This window comes from Pelophylax lessonae (assembly GCF_965119305.1).
Source record: "Pelophylax lessonae genome assembly, chromosome: 7".
Lineage (NCBI taxonomy): Eukaryota > Metazoa > Chordata > Amphibia > Anura > Ranidae > Pelophylax > Pelophylax lessonae.
This window is the reverse complement of record NC_138774.1, coordinates 41,558,235-41,576,990: the sequence shown is the minus strand read 5'-3', so window position 1 is coordinate 41,576,990 and position 18,756 is coordinate 41,558,235. Positions and strand designations below refer to the sequence as shown.

The window sequence follows — 18,756 nt, the reverse complement described above, 5'->3', positions numbered from 1 at the left end:
AGAGGCTGTCTTTTATGCTATTTCAATAAAGAAGTTAACAGTATTACACTATGGGTCTGCCCTTTATGTTTCCCCATTACATGTGATTGAGTTGAGCTGATCCAGGAAGTGGTCACAGGCTTACAGCGTTCTCTGATTGGGGCTTCCCTGTTATGCTATTTTAAGAGGATGTATTATCGAGGAGTCATTCTGAGAGAGGAATTACATGCTTAATCCAAGTGTTATTAAGGTGAGAGGCCAACTTAGAAGGTGGTGGATATCAGTGCACTAAGAGCACCAACTGTTATATTCAGGACCCCTTTCCTCACCCTTACTTCACGGGCATTGCATGGACTCATCTTTTTCTCAATTTTATTTTGTTTGTGTTATTTGTTCATGTTTGAATATTAGCGCTGCACTATTTTTTCTATTCGATTGTGGAAGTAGTATGACCAAGTGAGACAGCATGCCTGTGATAACCTGTGAGGGGTCTGAAAGGCTTGGCTGAATGTACAACGATGTTCGTGCGTGCCGCCTGTATGGGTGAACGAGTGGTTGGCGCCTTGAAGTGAGATGACATGAGTGCCTGACTCAACCGCTGACATGACCTGTGGACGCCAACCCTGAGCGTGTCGAGCGGGGCTGTGCGTGAGAGCCCACCAGAAACCTACGACTGAGGGAAGGACAGGGAGATGGACAGCCCCCCCTGAAAGTACGTATTTTCTCCAGGATATGAACCAGGTATGTGGTTGAAACGTGTCCTGCGTGTGTCAAGGCCCCGGGCGATGGCCGGAGGCCCGATAGAGGGGCTGAGAGCGTGGTCCCCTGCTGAGGTAAGTGACAGGCTTCTGTGGCCAATCCACCCTTGGGAGGGGGGGGGGCACATGGCCAGATTTACCCTATTGATGACCTCTGTGTAACAAGGAATGTGTTACTTTTGGTGCCGCAAATCTTCAAAGATGTATTGCCATTTTATGAACCCAGAAAAACTCACAGGATTGCCAGCTCTACTCCCATGATTCTTCCACCTGCTGTCAGCACGGTGCCCGGTATCAGGGCCCCCCCCCCCGCCAGGACGTGAAACAAAGATTGTGGCTGGAGCGGGTCAAGGCATAAAGAAAGGGATGTAGTCCAAAGATGAGACTTTAATCCTTCCACTTGTAAATCTCTGGTCCGACCGCATCTGGAGTATTTTGTCCGGTTCTGGTCGCCAGTCCTCAGGAGAGATGTGTTGGAGCTGGAGAGAATCCAGAGAAGGGCAACCAACCTAAATAGGGGATTGGAGGACCTTGAATATGAAGAGCATCTGCAATCGCTTGATTTATTCTCCCTGGAGAAGAGACGCCTGAGAGGGGACATGATAGCAATTTATAAATATCTCAATGGTGATCTCGGCAGAGAGGGGAAAAAAAAAAACTATTCAGTCGAAGGGATTGCATGAGGACTCGAGGCCATGCAATGCGATTAGAGGAGAAGCGTTTTAACCTCAGGCAACGTGGGGGGTTCTTTACTGTTGGAGCTACAAGATTGTGGAATTCTCTACCACAAGAGGTGGTTTCTGCGGGAAGTATGGTGGCTTTCAAAAGAATCTTGGACGTGCATCTCAAGGATCAGAACATTCAGGGGTATGAGAGATGATTACGGCCACACACACCTACACAGGTTGAACCGGATGGACGATTGTCTTTACTCAACCTCAACTACCATGTGACTATGTGAGGCCCCCTCGGGCGACAGGCAAGAATCCAGATGAGGATACGGGAGCGTGAAGGCCTTGGCATGACTGTGCCGCCACTAGAAAGGTATGAATGTGAACGCAACTGGAAAACGAGGGAATGTGGTTCCTGTAGGAAAGATCAATTAATGAGACCCATCAACAAAAGACAAAATTGGCCGTATTAAAACACATGTAAAGCAACAAATGGTAACTCCCACTGACCTGCAACCAGAGGCAGGTAGGTAGACCCGAGTAGGCTAGTGCAGCCGGGTAGATAAAGAGATATTAGCTCAGGGCCAAGCCTGACGACAATCTACGTTGAAAAAGTCCTCTGTCCCTGGAAGTAACCTGGGAGAACGAGGACGCTTGTGGGGAAACAACTGAAATGGGGGGGGGGGCGGGCTGCCGTCACTTGTGACAACGTGACCCCACAGCACCTGAATATATATGCATGGGAAAGCTTCCAGAGGACATTTGAAAGGATGGTGACCGTGCAGTGGTGCAGTGAGAGGATGGGTGATCGTGCCAACTAACGGTGCTGAGTTCGGATTGCACCGACAGCTACCTGAAAGATTTATTTATTTGTTTCCCTGAAAAAGTTTTTTTTTTTTTCTGACAGGTGCTGGAGTGCGGAGAAGCAATGAATGGAGGGGGGGGGGGATTGCGTGCGTCTGATGGTGCTGGAATGAAGGGGGGGGGGCCTTGCGGACGGCCGAGCAGATGACTGTACCTGGCAGGCACTGAATGGAGGATGGATGGGACCAGAGAGCGACCCCCCCCCTGCTGCCCGAACGTGGGGAGACCAAGCGGTCCGCCCTGTGGGAGTGAAGGGAGCAAGAGGATGTATGGCTGGTGGTGATGGAACGGACAGGGGAGACCGAACCGCAGCCTCCCCTGGTACTAGCAGTTGCCGGGTGCCTGCTGGCCGACCCGGAAGCATCCTTCTGGTGGTGTTGCAGAGCGGGACTAAAACTACGGATGGCCGAGAGGGACCCAGGGATGATGCAGACTGAGAAAAAGACTTTGCCACCCCTCCCTGTCTGTGTCAAGCCCCGTTTAGCTTGTGGCTGAAATGTGGATGGCCGAGCGGTATGCGTGCAGGGACCCGGGGGCTCGAAGCATGGGGATGACGTCATCCTCCTGGCGCCGCCTACCCCACGAGGGAGGTCACGGACTTGCAAGCGCAATGTGTGTGGCACGAACGGGAGGAGAAAGGAGGATGCAGTAGGGGAGGATGGCGGGCGGCTGGCTGGCTGGTGGTGGGAAGATGAAGGGGGAGACCGAGCCACGGCTCCCCCCCCCGTGTACTTGCAGATGCCGGGTGCCTGCTGGCCGCCCCAGAAGCGTAACTCCTGGTGCTCTGCTGCGAGAGAGCGGGGAACTGCAGGTCTGACAATGGGCGTGACAGGAACAATCCATGACGAACCCTGCAGCAGCCCAGAAGAGGCGGGGGGCCTGACCTTAAATAGGCGGCTCCTCCCCCTCCCACAACTCCAGGCTCCGCCTGGCCATTTGTCTGCACAGCTATATCAGGGACTAAAAAGCCTGAACTTTTTACCTGTAGCTGAGTAGATCGTAGTAGACTCAGCAGCACAGACACAGGAGGATAGAGAGCACCATTCAACTTTGTTGTACAGCTAGAGAGGAGGGGGTCAGAGGAAAGGGCACAGGAGGAGGGGGTCACTGCACAGAGGAGGAATGGGCTCTGAGATAGTCCAGAGCAGGGAGAGATAAAAACAGAAGGCTGGGGGGGGGATGGTGCCGATGTCCCATGGACATCAGGAAACTGTGACAGAAATCAGGAGTGATAGAAAGGATTAGATAGGGGAGGGTCAGCCACTGTTCAGAAGCAGGAAAGTTATACAGTGTGCATCTATTCTGGAGTCAATCGGGAAGCACTGATAGTCGGAGCCTTCCCATCCTCACCTGCCCCGCCTCCTCCACTCTGTCACTGGGGGAATAGTACAGCGTGCTGTGCAGGCAGGGGGCGGGTGCTACCATCTACTCTACATGTAGGTACATAGCCAGCCGCTCTCTGTCTCTTACATTCGGCAGCATATTCTGTGCAGGGCAGGGTTGTACCCATCAAACTGCGCCCTCTTCCCATACTGGTCCTGCTCAGTACTATGTGGCGCAGCGGCGATGCAAAGCCAGCCCGCATAGATGAGAGGCAAAGTGGTGTCACCCTCCCCCCGTGGACATCCTGGTGAGGTCCGCCCGCCCTTGCCCCCCCCCCTTGTGATGCCTCTGTCTCCCTCTGTCCTGTCTTCCTCCCCCACTGTCGCCCCTCCCCTCAGCTCACAACTACAAGGGATATAGCAGCTCCGAGGCTGCAGTGAGAGACTTGCGGCCGGGAGAGGATAGTGCGCCCCCCACCAGGCGGCGCCTTTGCGCACTGCACCCCAAGCACCCGCCTGGGATCGGCCCTGAATATATTGTTGTATATCACATTGGTTTATATATGATTTTGCGCACCAATAAGCTGTGGAGAAAAAAAAACATGCAGGGAAGAGAAGGAGGGATGCTTTAAAGGGGAAAGGAAGGAACATACTTTATCTGTTTTTGTTTACAAAAAGTTACAGCCAAAGGAATTGTGTCCTTTAGGTTAATCATTTGAAATAAGAAAAAACAATATGATGTTCAAACTTTTGACTTCTTTCTTTAATAACTACATAACACAGTACTTGTACTTTTACTTTCTGTACTTGAGTAGCAAAATAAAAAAAAAAACTACTTGCAATACTTAAGTACAAGAAATTTTGAATACTTTAGTACTTCTACTCAAGTCACTTTTTGATAAAGCACTTCCACTTCTACTCAAGTCACTTTTTGATCGAGCACTTGTACTTTTACTCAAGTATGGGTTTCGAGTACTTTATACAAGTGTGGGGAGGGGGTGACGGTTGTTGATTAATCAAAGTGTATTTGACTTGTTTTTTATTTTTCAAAAGAATTAAACAGGATGTATTTCATCCATTAAAAAGGTTAAAGTGGTTGTAAAGCCGTAAGGTTTTCACCTTAATGCATTCTATGCATTAGGGTGAAAAACCTTCTGTGCTGCAGCTACCCCCCCCCCCCAGACCCCCCCTTTTTCTTACCAACCCGATCCGATCCAGCGATGTGCACGATCTCAGCAGCTCCAGACGGTGTCTTTCTCCTCATTGGACAGGTTGATAGCAGCTGGAACCATTGGCTCCCACTGCTGTCAATCAAACGCAGTGACATGGGAGCAGGGGATGGAGCAAGCCCACACTGTTGCTTTCCATGGGGGCACCTGATAAAGAGGAGGGACCTGGAGCACCAGTGGGGCACCGCAGAAGAGGAGGATTGGGGCTGCTCTGTGCAAAACGATTGCACAGAGTGGGTAAGTATAGCCATGTTTGTTATTTATTTATTTTTTTAAAACGAGGGTTTACAAACGCCCTATGAAATACAGCCAATGTATGCATCCTGGTGCAACCTATTGGGAGTGTTGGTGAGCCATAGTTATCCTCTGAATCCTTAATTGTTTCTTTTCAGCTGGAAAAAAGAGAAACCCTTCCACTGTGCCGACTGAACACAATGTACAGCTGTGCTGGGTGTGTTTGTTGTGATAGCTATTGGCATAATGGCCATAGCGGGTCACATGCTTGACACCACCAGAATGCCTTGTACTTCTTCAGAGAATGGCTTGTAGTCATCTATAAAATACAAGCATTCTATGAATGGCAGCAGTGCTGAGCAAGCAACCCCCCTGTGGTCAGTATGCAGTGGGGCAGCCACTTGGCACTGGACCTGGAAGATTGTGGTGATCAGCGTACAGTGCCGATGGCTGCAGTGATTGCTATCCTCCTCAGAGGTCCCTCAGCTATGAGATATGCATACTTACATTGGGGCAAGCTGGACCAATAAAGTATGTAATTAAGATCATACCTTGAGTTCAGCTTTAATTATGCTTTGGTACACTATTCTAAACCAGGAAAAGAATAACAAAACAAGTACCTATTCTGCATAATAGAGGTCATCATAGCAGAGGGGCAAGGTTTTGGGTGTCAATGAGTGTGGCTTACGTGCCCCAGTAATGGCCATCCTAGTCATTAACATCCATTACGTTCAATTGCATAATTCTTTCCTTTGCAACTGATTATAAAGATTTAGAACACATAAGCCTGCCTGATATGAAATTAGGTTTTGTCTGTGTTAATTTGTTTTCTTGCACATCTTCTGTCCCTGCAGTATGGAACTAGACAGCGCACCCTAAAGGCCCGTACACACGTACCGATCGTCGGCATACAAACGTCGGTGGACGAAGGATCTGCCGATTGTACGCGTGTTAGTATGGTGCCTCCGACAGATGTCTGCGCACAATCCGCGGACAAAAGTCTTTCTTGCAAACATGAAAATTTTTGTATGCCGACACCAGAACGGACGATTGTTCGCCTGTCAGTACACAATTCGGCCGACAGACCGCAGATTTGCAAGACTGGGCATGCTCAGAAAATAGAAAACACAGGGAAAGTTAACCATTACATGACATCACTTCTGCAGTCGGCGGACAAAATTCTTGTGCTGTCCTTGTGCTGTCTTTGCACTTTTCAGCAGACACCGACATCCCGGGGAGAAAAGAGGAACATTTGTATGCCGACCATCGGTACGTGTGTACGGGGCTTTAGTGTTAGCTGCTGCAAACCTGGTAAAGGGGGTCAGCTACAAGTATAAGGAGGGAATAACTGCACATCTTATTGTGGCTGGCTGGGACAAGAAACATGGTGGACAGGTGAGTGAGATCCTGCTGGAACTAGTGGGAGAAGTGTACATACCTAGACCTGCCAAGTAAGAGACTATGTGGACATTGTGTGACCAGACTGGGATATGTAGAAAGATCATGCATGTTGTGTCCTAGGACTACAAAATGTCACAGGGGAGCACCATGCAGAATTATCCAGACACATTTCACTGCTATAATGATTAAAACCTGCACATTTAAGGTCCCTATCATACGAGACGTCCAATAAGGTCCAGCTTTCCGTTTCTCAGCCGGACCCAATCAGACCATCCATTCTCTTCTATGGGCAGTCGGATGTAAATGTAAATGGCTACCTACAGGTCCTATCTGATCCAGCAAAAACACAAAAGGAGATCCGTTCCTCTCCATCTGGCCAGAAAGGGTTGGAGGACAGTCAATTCTAAACAGACAGCCGTCCATTTACATCTGATTGCCCATGGAGCAGAGTGGGCTGTGTCCATGCCTGCTTTGCATAAGCAAAGTGGACACAGATCTGTCATCCCACCACTCCGCTCAGCTCAGCAGGGGCTCAGTGGATCGATCTGGCCCATGTGAAAGGGAGGTAAGAGAAAATATCTTTCCAATTTATGTAATATATAACTGAGGCTGAGAACGATGTTTCCAAAAAGGAAAGATGCTTTAAAAGCAGATAAAAATAAAGTAGAACTAAGCCCTCAATGGTTGGTGTCATAGCTATTCATAAAAAACGGTGCAGCGCTACAATAATCAATAAGGATAAAGGATAAAAACCTCTATAAAAACACATAAAAGTCCATATGGTCAAAGCCTAAAAAAATCTTCTGTGTAAAGGCCCGTACACACGTACCGATCGTCGGCATACAAACGTCGGCGGACGAAAGATCTGCCGATTGTACGCGTGTTAGTATGGTGCCTCCGACAGATGTCTGCGCACAATCCGCGGACAAAAGTCTTTCGTGCAAACATGAAAATTTTTGTCTGCGGACACCAGAACGGACGATTGTTCGCCTGTCAGTACAGAATTCGGCCGACAGACCGCAGATTTGCAAGACTGGGCATGCTCAGAAAATTAAAAACACAGGGAAAGTTAACCATTACATGACATCACTTCTGCAGTCAGCTGAAGTCTGCAGACAAAATTCTTGTGCTGTCCTTGTGCTGTCTTTGCACTTTTCAACAGACACCGACATCCCGGGGAGAAAAGAGGAACATTTGTATGCCGACCATCGGTACGTGTGTACGGGGCTTAAATCCTAAATCAGATAAGGGAAAAGTTCATCCAGGCGATGAAAATACCAGTAAAGTGCACAGTGCTGTAAACTTAAATGAAGGTGCTCTCACTCAGTGCAAAAAAATCCTTCACCAGCCACTCCAGCCTCTCACCTGAGAGCTGTTTGAAAACAGCATATAGAACCACCAAAGTAGCCTTGCAATACAAATCTCAGATATCAGCACCTGGAACCTCCCTTTCTTGATAAGATAACTCCTTACTCAGAAGATGAATCCCCATGCAATGTAAAAAACGGCTTAACATAGCATGATACTGCAACATTAAACCTTTATTTGTATAATAAAAAGCCTCTTACATTGTTATCCATGGGAATGTCAGCATAGCAGTCAGCACTGTAAAAAACCGCAGGCATCCTAACCGCCGATAGACTGGCTTCCGACCGGGACTGCAGGTGACGTCACGTAGCTCCTCCTCCCTCCGCACGCGTTACATCCGGGGGTGGGACTTCTTCAGCGTCGCTTGAAGTAAAACTGGGGTCTCCCTATAAAAATGATGTCACCTGCACATACAGTTTTTTTTTTTTTTAGTCCCCCTGCACATTCTCACAAATACCTGTTGATCCTGCCAGTGAAGTCCAACTAATGCAGCTTCCCTTGGGGTGGCAACAATGCTACACTGCTCCTCAATTCAGAGCAGAGTTGCCACTCTCATGTAGGCTGTGACTGCTTGCACTACAGTGGAATGAATAAAAGTTGCAAGGGGAATGGCTGTTAGCATTGTGCCTGCTGATTCACAACCCTGTAGCTTGTCAATCAGCATCAGGCCACACATAGCCCTGCCTACTGCTTTCTGGATTGACAGCACTGCCTCTGTTGTTGAAACCCTACAACCAGTGGCGTAGCGTGGGGGGTGCAGGGGGGGCCGGCCGCACCGGGCGCAACATCTGGGGAGGGCGCATCCGCAGTGTCACTCTGTCTGTCTGACTCTGACATACACAGTTCACACACTGTCTGCGGCTGCCTCCATCTTTAGGCTGGGATAAGTCCAGCGCGGCCGCCCTATGGCTGAAAATGGCGGGTCGGGGCGGGGCTGGACTGTGCCTCATCTGTCCATTGGTGTAGGGTGGGGTGGCGTTGCAAGCCAAGCCTTGCCTATGCCATCTCACGCTGGTCATTCTGCATTGAAAGGGGGCACGCTGGTCATTCTGCATTGAAAGGGGGCACGCTGGTCTCTCTGCATTGAAAGGGGGCACGCTGGTCATTCTGCATTAAAAGGGGGCACGCTGGTCATTCTGCATTGAAAGGGGGCACGATGATCTCTCTGTATTGAAGGGGGGCACGATGGTCTCTCTGCATGGAAAGGGGGCACGCTGGTCTCTCTGCATTGAAAGGGGGCACGCTGGTCACTCTGCATTGAAAGGGGGCACGCTGGCCACTCTGCATTGAAAGGGGGCACACTATACCTTGATTACTGAAGGCCCCTTTCACACTTTTGTGACCTCAAAGTCAGGTTAGAGGGCGCAAATTACTTGCCTTGCCCCGGGTGCTGACAACCCACGCTACGCCACTGCCTCCAACCATGAGCTGCAGTGTCTGGGAAGGGGACTGTGTGAGACAAAAATGAAGGAGGGATTGACTCAGTCGGGGGAGAAAGAGGGAGGATTGCACATTACATCGATATTGTATATGGAACTTGTTTTCCTAGAGCCTTTAGTTGTCCTCTAATCCTTTATTGAAAAGGCTTGTTGCCAGGTTGTAGGTGGCTTTGATACTTCAAAATACTTACTCAGGACAAGCCTGCACATCTGAAAAGTCAGTATGAAGCCAGAACTCTAATCTGCACAATCATTTAGAGTCTGTACTGCTGGGGAAATTCACCCCTCTATTAGTCCTTGTGACCATTCTCACCAAGACAGGAAATGAGGGGAATTCCAAAATGTTACAATGCCCACCAAAGCAATAGTTGAGAGGAATCTTCCAGTCGGGGCAGATCACCTTGGGGAGATTTCCTCTTACTTTCTGATGTGACTCTAGGACAGGAAGTGAATGGAAATCTCTCCAGAAGGTTACTGACAGCAAAAAAATAACCAGATATGAGTTTTAATCCTTCCCTACTCTATCCATAAAAGTGTGGTCTATACATACACTTGACTAAATTGTTAGTTCCTTGGTCAAGCACAGCTGTGGCTCGTTCTTTTTAAAATGATTAACATATTTGCATGCTGCATTACATAATTTTAAAAACATTTATAGGCAAAAATTGTATATGGGAAAAAGTATGTGCCATAACTTAAATATATACTTTATCCATCTCTCCTGACCAGGTGTATGGGACATTGAGTGGGATGATAACCCGGCAGCCCTTTGCCATTGGAGGATCTGGCAGTTCCTTCTCGGCCTCAAGTGTAGTATCTGTTTTTATCAGTTGGTATAGACCCTGAAGGTTAGTATGGGCAGGGGCTGAAATGAACCAGGGCACCCAGGAGAATCTGGGGGACTGGGAAGTAGGCACTGCCAAAGAAAGCCGGATGGGTCCATTGCCTTCTGATTTGAATGGGATCCTTCCCTATCAGTTTGAAGGGAGCAAGAAAGCTGGCCAAAGACGGTTAGTACTGCTCCTGGATGTAATTGGTAAGGAATTGGGATGGCAGTGGGAGGGTTTTTTCCTCCTGGATTGGACTTGGCTTTGGATAAGGGGCCTCGTTCCCAGTCGAAGGCAAGCTCTCCCTATGCTGTCCACATTCCAAGCCTCCTGGTAGGGATGGGCTACACCGGGTCTGGCCGGAGGTCGAGACCGAAAGAAGCCCGTGGTGTACTTGCCCCTGGGGTGGCAGCCCAGGGGTGCCTTAATTCTCACTGGTGAGGGGCAGCTCGCCTTGAGTTTTTCAGCACCTTGGTCACTGCACCATACACACTTTTTTCACACCTGCCTCTTGGGCCAGGCCTTTTGGCTTAGACCAGAGGAATTTTTTATTCAGGCTGGAAGGCCTGCCTTGGTACCTCACATGGCACCATAGCACTTCCCCCACCTCCCCTTCCCCACCTTTTTGTTTGTGTGTATTTTTCTTTGTTGTTGTCACTGCACATTCACCTTTTTTTTTCCAATGCACGACAAGTACGGTGTGGGTCCTTGGGCCTGCCTTGAACGTCTTGGGAGGGGGTGGATATGGCCTTCTGGCTTAGTTCGCGCTCTCTCATGTGGTCTCCCTTCGGGGGAGCCCCACCTAGTACTTGGGGTGGGCTGTTACGGCAGTCCCCCTGGAGAACGGGGTTTGCCTGGTTTCGGCCAGGCAGACCATTGGAAGTACCTCAGCCCCCGTCAGGAGTCTTGCGCCCCGGGGGATCAAGGTCAGGGTCCAACCTCTTCGGAGGTAGGACCATTTTGCACACCTTGTGCATTTTTTGTGTTCCTCACATTTGTGTGTGTGCACTTTTTTATGCACCGGGTGTAAGTCTTTTGAGTGTGTTCACACACCACGGGCTTTAAAGAAAAAAAAAGAAAAAAAAAAATCTGGCAGTTCCTTTATATATGGTTATGTGGACTCTGTTTTCAAGCCTGGAATGACTAAAGAAGAGTGTGAGAGGTTCACTGTCCATGGTAAGGGGCTCTGGTGGGCCGTTACAATAGGAATGCATTGAGGATTTGGATGGAATGTGTGCCTTGCTGTAGTAATTAGCTCTTGAGGGTCTGTTATTTGTTCATGTCACAAAATGGCTGCCGCCCAGTTCTGTAGCATATGCTGGACCTGATTTATGAAAATCATAAAGACTGGTTGCTTAGCAAAGTGAATGTTCACTGAGCTTAGTGAATATGATGGTGCTGTTTTCATGTCAACAAACCACTCATGTTCTAGCAAAAAATCCTCAAAAAAATGTTTTTTCTTAATTTCACCTCGTACATGTTTGAATATTTAAAGTGAAACAAACACAGGTTCATCTTACTTGGGTAGCGCTCACCCCGAAAATGCTGCTGATTTGTCCCAGATCCTTTTCCCCATTTAGGGTAAAAGCAGCCAGGCACACACAACATCCTCTTCTGGCTCAGTCAACAGTCTAGGTGTTGCTTTTTTTTTAGATTTATTGCTGAATAACTTGAATAGGGCATAGGGAGCTGAGGAATACTCCATAAATGTTGAGCAATAGCTGGAGGACACTCTTCACTGTGATACTGCTTCTCAGTATAGTTTTTGCAGCAAAGGCCAAAAAATTGACAAGACCTAGATGCCTTCAGTAATGTTCCAGGCCAGGCAAATACTAGTATGGTTAATCTTGAGTTACCAACATCAACAGTCCCTAGGATCCTACACTCAGGCCTTTACTAACACTGTCCCTGGATACTCCCTCCAATATCAGTCAGACAGTTCCTTAGTGAATTTCCCAGGCTGGATCCTCAGTGAAATCCCATGCTCAGCTTCAGAGTGCCTTTCTAGCAGAACAGGCCCCCCAGCTCTACCACAGCTGGGACCGAAATAAACACAAGCAGAATTTTCAGCTGGGCTGCCCAGATGGGCAGCAGCCCCTTAGGCAGGGAACTTCTTCTTCTGGACAAGGATAAGAACTGATCCAGGCCTGGCTATTTATGTGCTCTGCAGCCACCTACTGGGAACACCTCCCAAGGGATTGACTGAGACTCCAGAAGGCAGGAAAAAGCAATTAAGTCTTCATTCTCTGAGACCCTGATCAGCCTAGATAATTAGCAGCTGCTCCACTGATACAAGAATGCCACAAGATTATGTAACACAGGTTGTGTACATCCTGGAACTCTGAATGGGCAGGGCCCTAAACACAGGAACTACTTGGTATAGCAATCAGCCTCATCCAGCAGCAGCCTGCCATTGACTTTGGCAGGCTGCCTGTAATGTGGCTGCATGCTGCACCTACCCCTCCCATGCTGGGAAGGATGCACTGCAACTGAAAACCCCAGTGTGTAAGGGGCCATAATGTTATCAATTTAGTGATATCCTAATTTATCCCAGATTGCCTCTTAACTGCTGCCATCTGGATCTTCAACCCTTCACAGCTCTTTATTATGTTGTCCCAGTGGCAGAACTACCAAGGTTGCACAGGTCACACATGTGACTAGGCCCTGGTGTTCTTCCACTGTGGGGGGCTCCAAGATGGCGATGTGTCTGGGGCAGTGTTAACAGGCTCTTTTCTCTGGTCTATAAACAGGAGAAAAGCACCTGTAAAAAATGTCCTGCCAACAGCTTTGAACTGCACATGCGCAGTTCTGGAAGCAGCCGATTAGAAAACTGCCAGGCAGTTGGGTGTGGCTTATATGATGCACGAGTAGAATCCGAGCTCGGCAATATGCTAATTGGCTAAATCCAGAGATCCAAGTCGCCAGCAAAGACACTTTTAAAAAGGGTTTTACAGCCAGCCTGGCCGCTTGTGAGTTGTGGGTGGCCCGCTGTACACAATATCTGCACTTGCTTGCCTCCCCGAGAGTCTAAGCCAACAATGACACTTGGAAAATGAGGTGATTGGTGAGTGCCTAGACTTTTACATTGCTAATACTGACAGCATAAATTGCAGATTCAGATTAAGCTCTGGAGAAGGATCTAAGGGGGCACTCTGGAGGCATTAGGGGGGCACTCTGGATGATGTTAGGGGGAACTTTGGAGGCACTCTGGATGATGTAAGGGGGCACCCTGGAGGTACCTCCAGAGTGCCCACTAATATCCTCCAGACAGCCCTTTACATCCTCTAGAGTCCCCCCATACATCCTCCAAAATGCCACCTAGTAATAATAAGGTCAGTGGTGGAACTACCAGGGTCACAGTCTTACTTGCGACTGGGCCCTGCCTTTCCACCACCATGTGGGGGCCCCAAGATGGCAGGAAGGGGGGCTTGCTGGAGAACATAGGAAAGAGCCTCAGAACAGGGTCCTTTCATGATTTTATGCACCGAGGCCTTGAAGGTTTTAGGTACGCCTCTGTGTTGTCCTATATGAAAAGACTGAACCCCATACCCATAGCTAAGCAAAGTGTGAATGCTTATCAGGCAGTCGGCAACCTGAGACCGGATGGATCTGTAATGTCAGTGGCTGTCCTTAGAGAAATTCTGTTGGAAGCAAAGAAAATACCCGGTACTTTTGAATATATATTGGCACATGACAATGCCAGCGCTTGGTGATTGGCTCAGCAATATAACATGGGAGCAGGGAGAAACCTCATCTCAGTCAGTCTGTCTGTCTTTGGTTGGCAGATTTTGTTTTCTTGCTCTTCCTTTAGTCCTGGATTCAGTTTGTATATTGATGTTTTCATGCTGTTTTTTTTTCCTCCCAGCTCTGTCGCTGGCAATGAGCCGAGACGGTTCCAGTGGAGGGATCATTCATCTAGTGACTGTAACAAAGGACGGAACGAAGCAGATTGTCATAACTGGAGATGACATTCCTAAATTCTATGACCTGTAGTGATTTGATCGCTAAATAAAAATATCTGTGTAAATGTGAATGTTTTAAGAAATGCATCTCAATAATATCTACAAGATATCTCTGTCATTCTTTTCTACATATTTGTACACCATACAGCAGTTTTTCTGAATATAGATTCTGAAACTGTTACTAGATTTGCTTTGTTGATTTATTTCAGAATTTGTTTAGATTAGTTTAATTTCTTTTCGTTTATTCATTTTCTAACTAATTCCAAATTTTCTGAATAATTTTAATTCGGATCCGTCGAAAATTCAACAGATTTGAATTCTGTGTGAAAAATAGTTGGTTGTGAAGGAGCAGGCCAGGAAGCCGGCCGCTGCGTCCTTAACAACCGATGACTCATCAGCTGTCTGGGGGCTTCCCCACTGAGTGTCGAAATGTAAACAAAAGAATGCCGGCCATAGAAAATTCTTCCTTCGGGTCTGGTATGGATTTTAGGGGAACCCCATGCCAAAAAAAAAACAGGGTGGGGTCTTCCCCAAAATCCATACCAGACCCTTATCTGAGCATGCAGCCCAGCAGACCAGGAAAGTGAGTGTTCCCCCTCCAGAACCATAGCAGGCCACATCCCCTCAACATGGGGAGGGTGCTTTGGGGCAGGGGGACCCCCACTGACATCATTGGTTGACTCCACCCCTTAGCTATTTAAGAAATGTCAGACAGCGAAGCAGGCAACAGGAATTTTCACACTTTAACAAGACCAGGAGTCTTTTTCTTTAGGTCCGGTGGTGGTGGCGGGCATCGTGATTGATGATGGATATACACCAAGGGACACTTTTTTTTTTTTAATAAAGAAATTGCCAAAAACTTTGGCATGGGGTTCCCCTTAAAACCCCTACCAGACCTGAAGGGACCCCCACTTTTTTTTTTTTTTTTTTTAGTTGAGCATCATAAAGGAAACTATAGTGTATCTTCAGAGTATTATTTACTACAAGAGGGGTGGAGGAGTGAACTGGCTTATTAATGGACTTTTCAACAACCGTTTTATCTAAAGCTTATTTGCCTAACCATGAGAATGGGGGGTAATATTATTTGGTGAGTTACCATCTGATGGGAGTGGGTCATTGCTGACACACAACGGTGGTGGTGTTTTGTGGTGACTTTACTCGAATTGGATATCACTGGATTCACATTTTTTTGGGGTTTGATATTACTAAAGAGGACAATTTATGGGACAATTATATAGGTTTTTTTTATATTATATATATATATATACACACACAGTCTGTGATTTCTACTCATTTGGATCATTGTTATTATTATTTGGTGATGCTATTGCCCTACTGGTGATGCACTTATATGCTATATTTCATATGTTTGTACTTCACTTGTTTTGTTATTTGTTTTGTTTCATTTCGATTCGTTTTTTAATTAATTTTGTTTAGTTTAATTTTTTTTAAACATTTTTCAGAATTACCGTATTTATTCGAGGATAACGCGCAAAATTTTCTACGAAAAAAAGAAATCAAAGTTTGGGTGCGCGTTATAAACGAGGGCTGGGGTGGGGTGGCAGTGGCGGACAGGCCAATGAGGGCGCAGGCGAATTGTGAGTTCGCACTGCGCCTTTTCCGGGCTGCAGCCGCTCACTGTACGCGAGGGCGAAGAAAAAAAAACTGGGGGTGAGAATTCTTATTATCCGCTGTATGGTCGCCGCTTCATTTCCTCGCCTCACCCACACGTTACGGTAAGCATTGCTTTTGTACAATTCAGTGTTTTGCGTACCGTAATTCAGTGTTCTTCATATTTTAATTGATATACTGGTACCCATTAGATGGCAACTCAGGGTATCAAGAGAAAACGTTCTGCATATGACGCTTCATTCAAGCTCAAAGTTGTTGATCATGCTGAAATTCACGGAAATCGAGCAGCTAGTCAAGAATTCACTGTACCAGAGACGAATGTTAGAGAATGGAGAAAACAAAGTCGTCCTGAAAGATATAAATAAAACAAAAAAAGCACAATGAGGGAGACAAGCCATGTACCCAGACATGGAGAAGGAACTTTATGAATGGATCATTGACCAAAGAAGTAGTGGGTACATCGTCACATCACTCCACATTAGACTTCAAGCCCAAAAGTTTTGCAAAGGTTCAAACTTCAAAGCCTCTAAAAGCCTCTAATAGATGGACACAAAAGTTTATGAAAAGGCATGGACTTGCAATACGCCAGAGAACAAAGATAGAAGCTGCCTAATGATATAGAAGAGAAGATCGCTTCATTCCATACCTTTATAATCAACGCAAGCAGATTAATTTTGAACTTTCACAGATAGGCAATATGGATGAGACCCCCATGTGTTTTGACCTACCAGGCAACAGGACAATTGACAGCAAAGGGAAGCGCACAGTCCAGATTAGAACCACAGGCCATGAGAAAACTCATTTTACAGTTGTGTTATCCTGTATGGCAGACGATTTTAAACTTAAACCAATGGTGATTTTTAAAAGAAAGACTATTCCAAAAGGAGTTAAATTTCCACCAGGTGTCGTGATCCATTGTCATCCTAAAGGATGGATGGATGAAAAGGACATCATTGTATGGTTAAATAAAGTTTGGAATACTAGACCAGGCGCACTACTGAAGAAATCCATGCTTGTATGGGACCAGTTCCGCTCACACCTGACAGACACTGTGAAGGACAAACTGAAAAGTCTAAAAACATTTCAAGCTGTGATTCCAGGTGGACTAACCTCTATTCTTCAGCCACTAGATGTCGTTTTAAACAAACCCTTTCAAAGACAGAGTCAGGGAAAAGTGGATTACCTGGATGAAATCCGACGACAAAGAATTGACTGCAAAAGGAAACCTCAAGAAACCTGGCCTATCTCTCGTGACATCCTGGGTTAAAACATCATGGGAAGACATACCAAAAGAAATGATCATCAAGAGTTTTTTGAAGACAGGCATCAGCAATAAAATGGACGGCACAGAAGACGACCTGCTGTGGAATTCAGACTCAGAAGAAAGCGAAGAAACTGGAGAAACAGATGTTCCTGCCAACTGGGACACTGATGAAAAATTAACTCGAGAAGAATGGGAACAACTCTTTGGTGTATCTGATGATGAATCTGACTTTGAAGCATTTTACATAAATATTGTTTAAATCTGTAAAGAAAAGCGCACGCAACCTCGGGCAATAACGCTTTAATAAAGGACAATAACACAGTACATTGGAATTGCACTCACACTTTTTCTTTAAGGCAATCGCTTTACAGCATTCCAACAGGAGCTACTCGCTCCTCCCGTCCCTCCAGATGGTGACTCTGCGGTCTCCTCATCCGCGGCTGCAGCCGCTGATCCCCGCTCTCCTTCACTTCCTGTGTTGCCTGGTCACCGGATGCCGGTTCTAGTGCGCCTGCGCACTATACCGACGTGATCTACGGCACCTCAGGAGAGCCTCAGCCAAAGCCGGAGCCACAAGTTGTACGGAGCTGCGAGGTGGGGGATTCAAGACACGGGTGCACTGCCTCTGCTGTTACTACGGACAACGCATTTTGGAGGCGGAGCCTCCTTCCTCAGGTCCCACCTTGCTTCCTGCTAACGCCCCTCCCTATATACCCGGGATACCATCGGCCCTAATTATTTAATTGTGTATTCTTAAAGGGGCCAGTAACCAATAATCCTTATCCACCTTGGCTGGGACGGGAGAACCAAGGGGCTATCCACTTTTAAAAAACATATATTAAAAATACAATTTAAGATACAATTTAAAATACAATTTAAAACAGTACAATACCAGCACAGATATTAACCAGAGCTATTATAGATACATGTTTGGATATCACATTCCCTACATAGCAATGGTTGTCTCCTGCTAAAAATACATAAACGTATCTTAAGAGTATATATGTATATAAGACTCTAAACTACATCAGCATTTCCTAATACCAATATTCGACAGAAACAGTAAATAGCAGAGAAGGAGAGAAGCTTCCAGCACCACCTAGTGGTAATATGTTGAATAACAGGCTCCAGTATATAGAAGAGAGAGAGAAGGAGTTCTGGGTATGTTGCAAGAAAACAGAGGAAGCACATAATTATAATGTCACACAATGGTGGGACATTACGTTCCTGAAACAATATTTAGGTGAAGGATTAGCCCCTAGGGGTTTATGAAATAAAAAAAGATGTAATTTTCTGGACCCAGACCTACAAAAAACATGGGATAAATATCATCGTGTACAGCTCAGTGGATGGAGATCCTAGTGATGCAGAGGCAAAGAATGCTCAATAGTAATGCAGCTAAATTGGCAGAACTAACTACAAAATTAGATGCCTACAAGGACGTGAAAAGTTTTGTAAGATGCAGGGAATTGTTAAGTCGCAAGAGAGCAGAATTCGAGGATAAGTTAATAGAAGGGAAATGTAAAAAAATTCTCCAGAGATATTGCAGACTATGAACAGGGTATGATTTTCAGTTGGAAAAAGGAGAGCCCGAAAAGGGAGGAACATAATGAACGTGATCATAATAGATCGCAACGGCATGATATGGCCCGAAATACACCTACCTCTGTGGACAATAGAACAATTGTACATAACCCCCAGAAAGAGAATAGAGGAAAAGGAGTGTCCCGACCCCATCAGAATAGTAATAATGCAGCACCACCACCTAATGGTAGGGGGTATACAAATAGTGGTCCCCATAGTAAT

General features: G+C 46.7%; 1 protein-coding gene across 1 annotated transcript in view; it reads left to right on the top strand.

Moving 5' to 3' along the window:
• Positions 1 to 14,159, top strand: part of LOC309559757 (proteasome subunit beta type-9-like) — a gene marked incomplete at its 5' end in the record, with an annotated part of 46,360 nt that extends 32,201 nt beyond the window's left edge. Inside the window, 4 exons of the mRNA XM_082263193.1 lie at positions 6,349 to 6,452; positions 9,995 to 10,062; positions 11,195 to 11,268; positions 13,958 to 14,159. Of these exons, the coding sequence (XP_082119319.1) occupies positions 6,349 to 6,452; positions 9,995 to 10,062; positions 11,195 to 11,268; positions 13,958 to 14,085 (374 nt within the window). The 3' untranslated portion in view covers positions 14,086 to 14,159. The remainder of the gene's footprint in view (positions 1 to 6,348; positions 6,453 to 9,994; positions 10,063 to 11,194; positions 11,269 to 13,957) is intronic.
• Between the last annotated feature and the right edge of the window lie 4,597 nt (positions 14,160 to 18,756).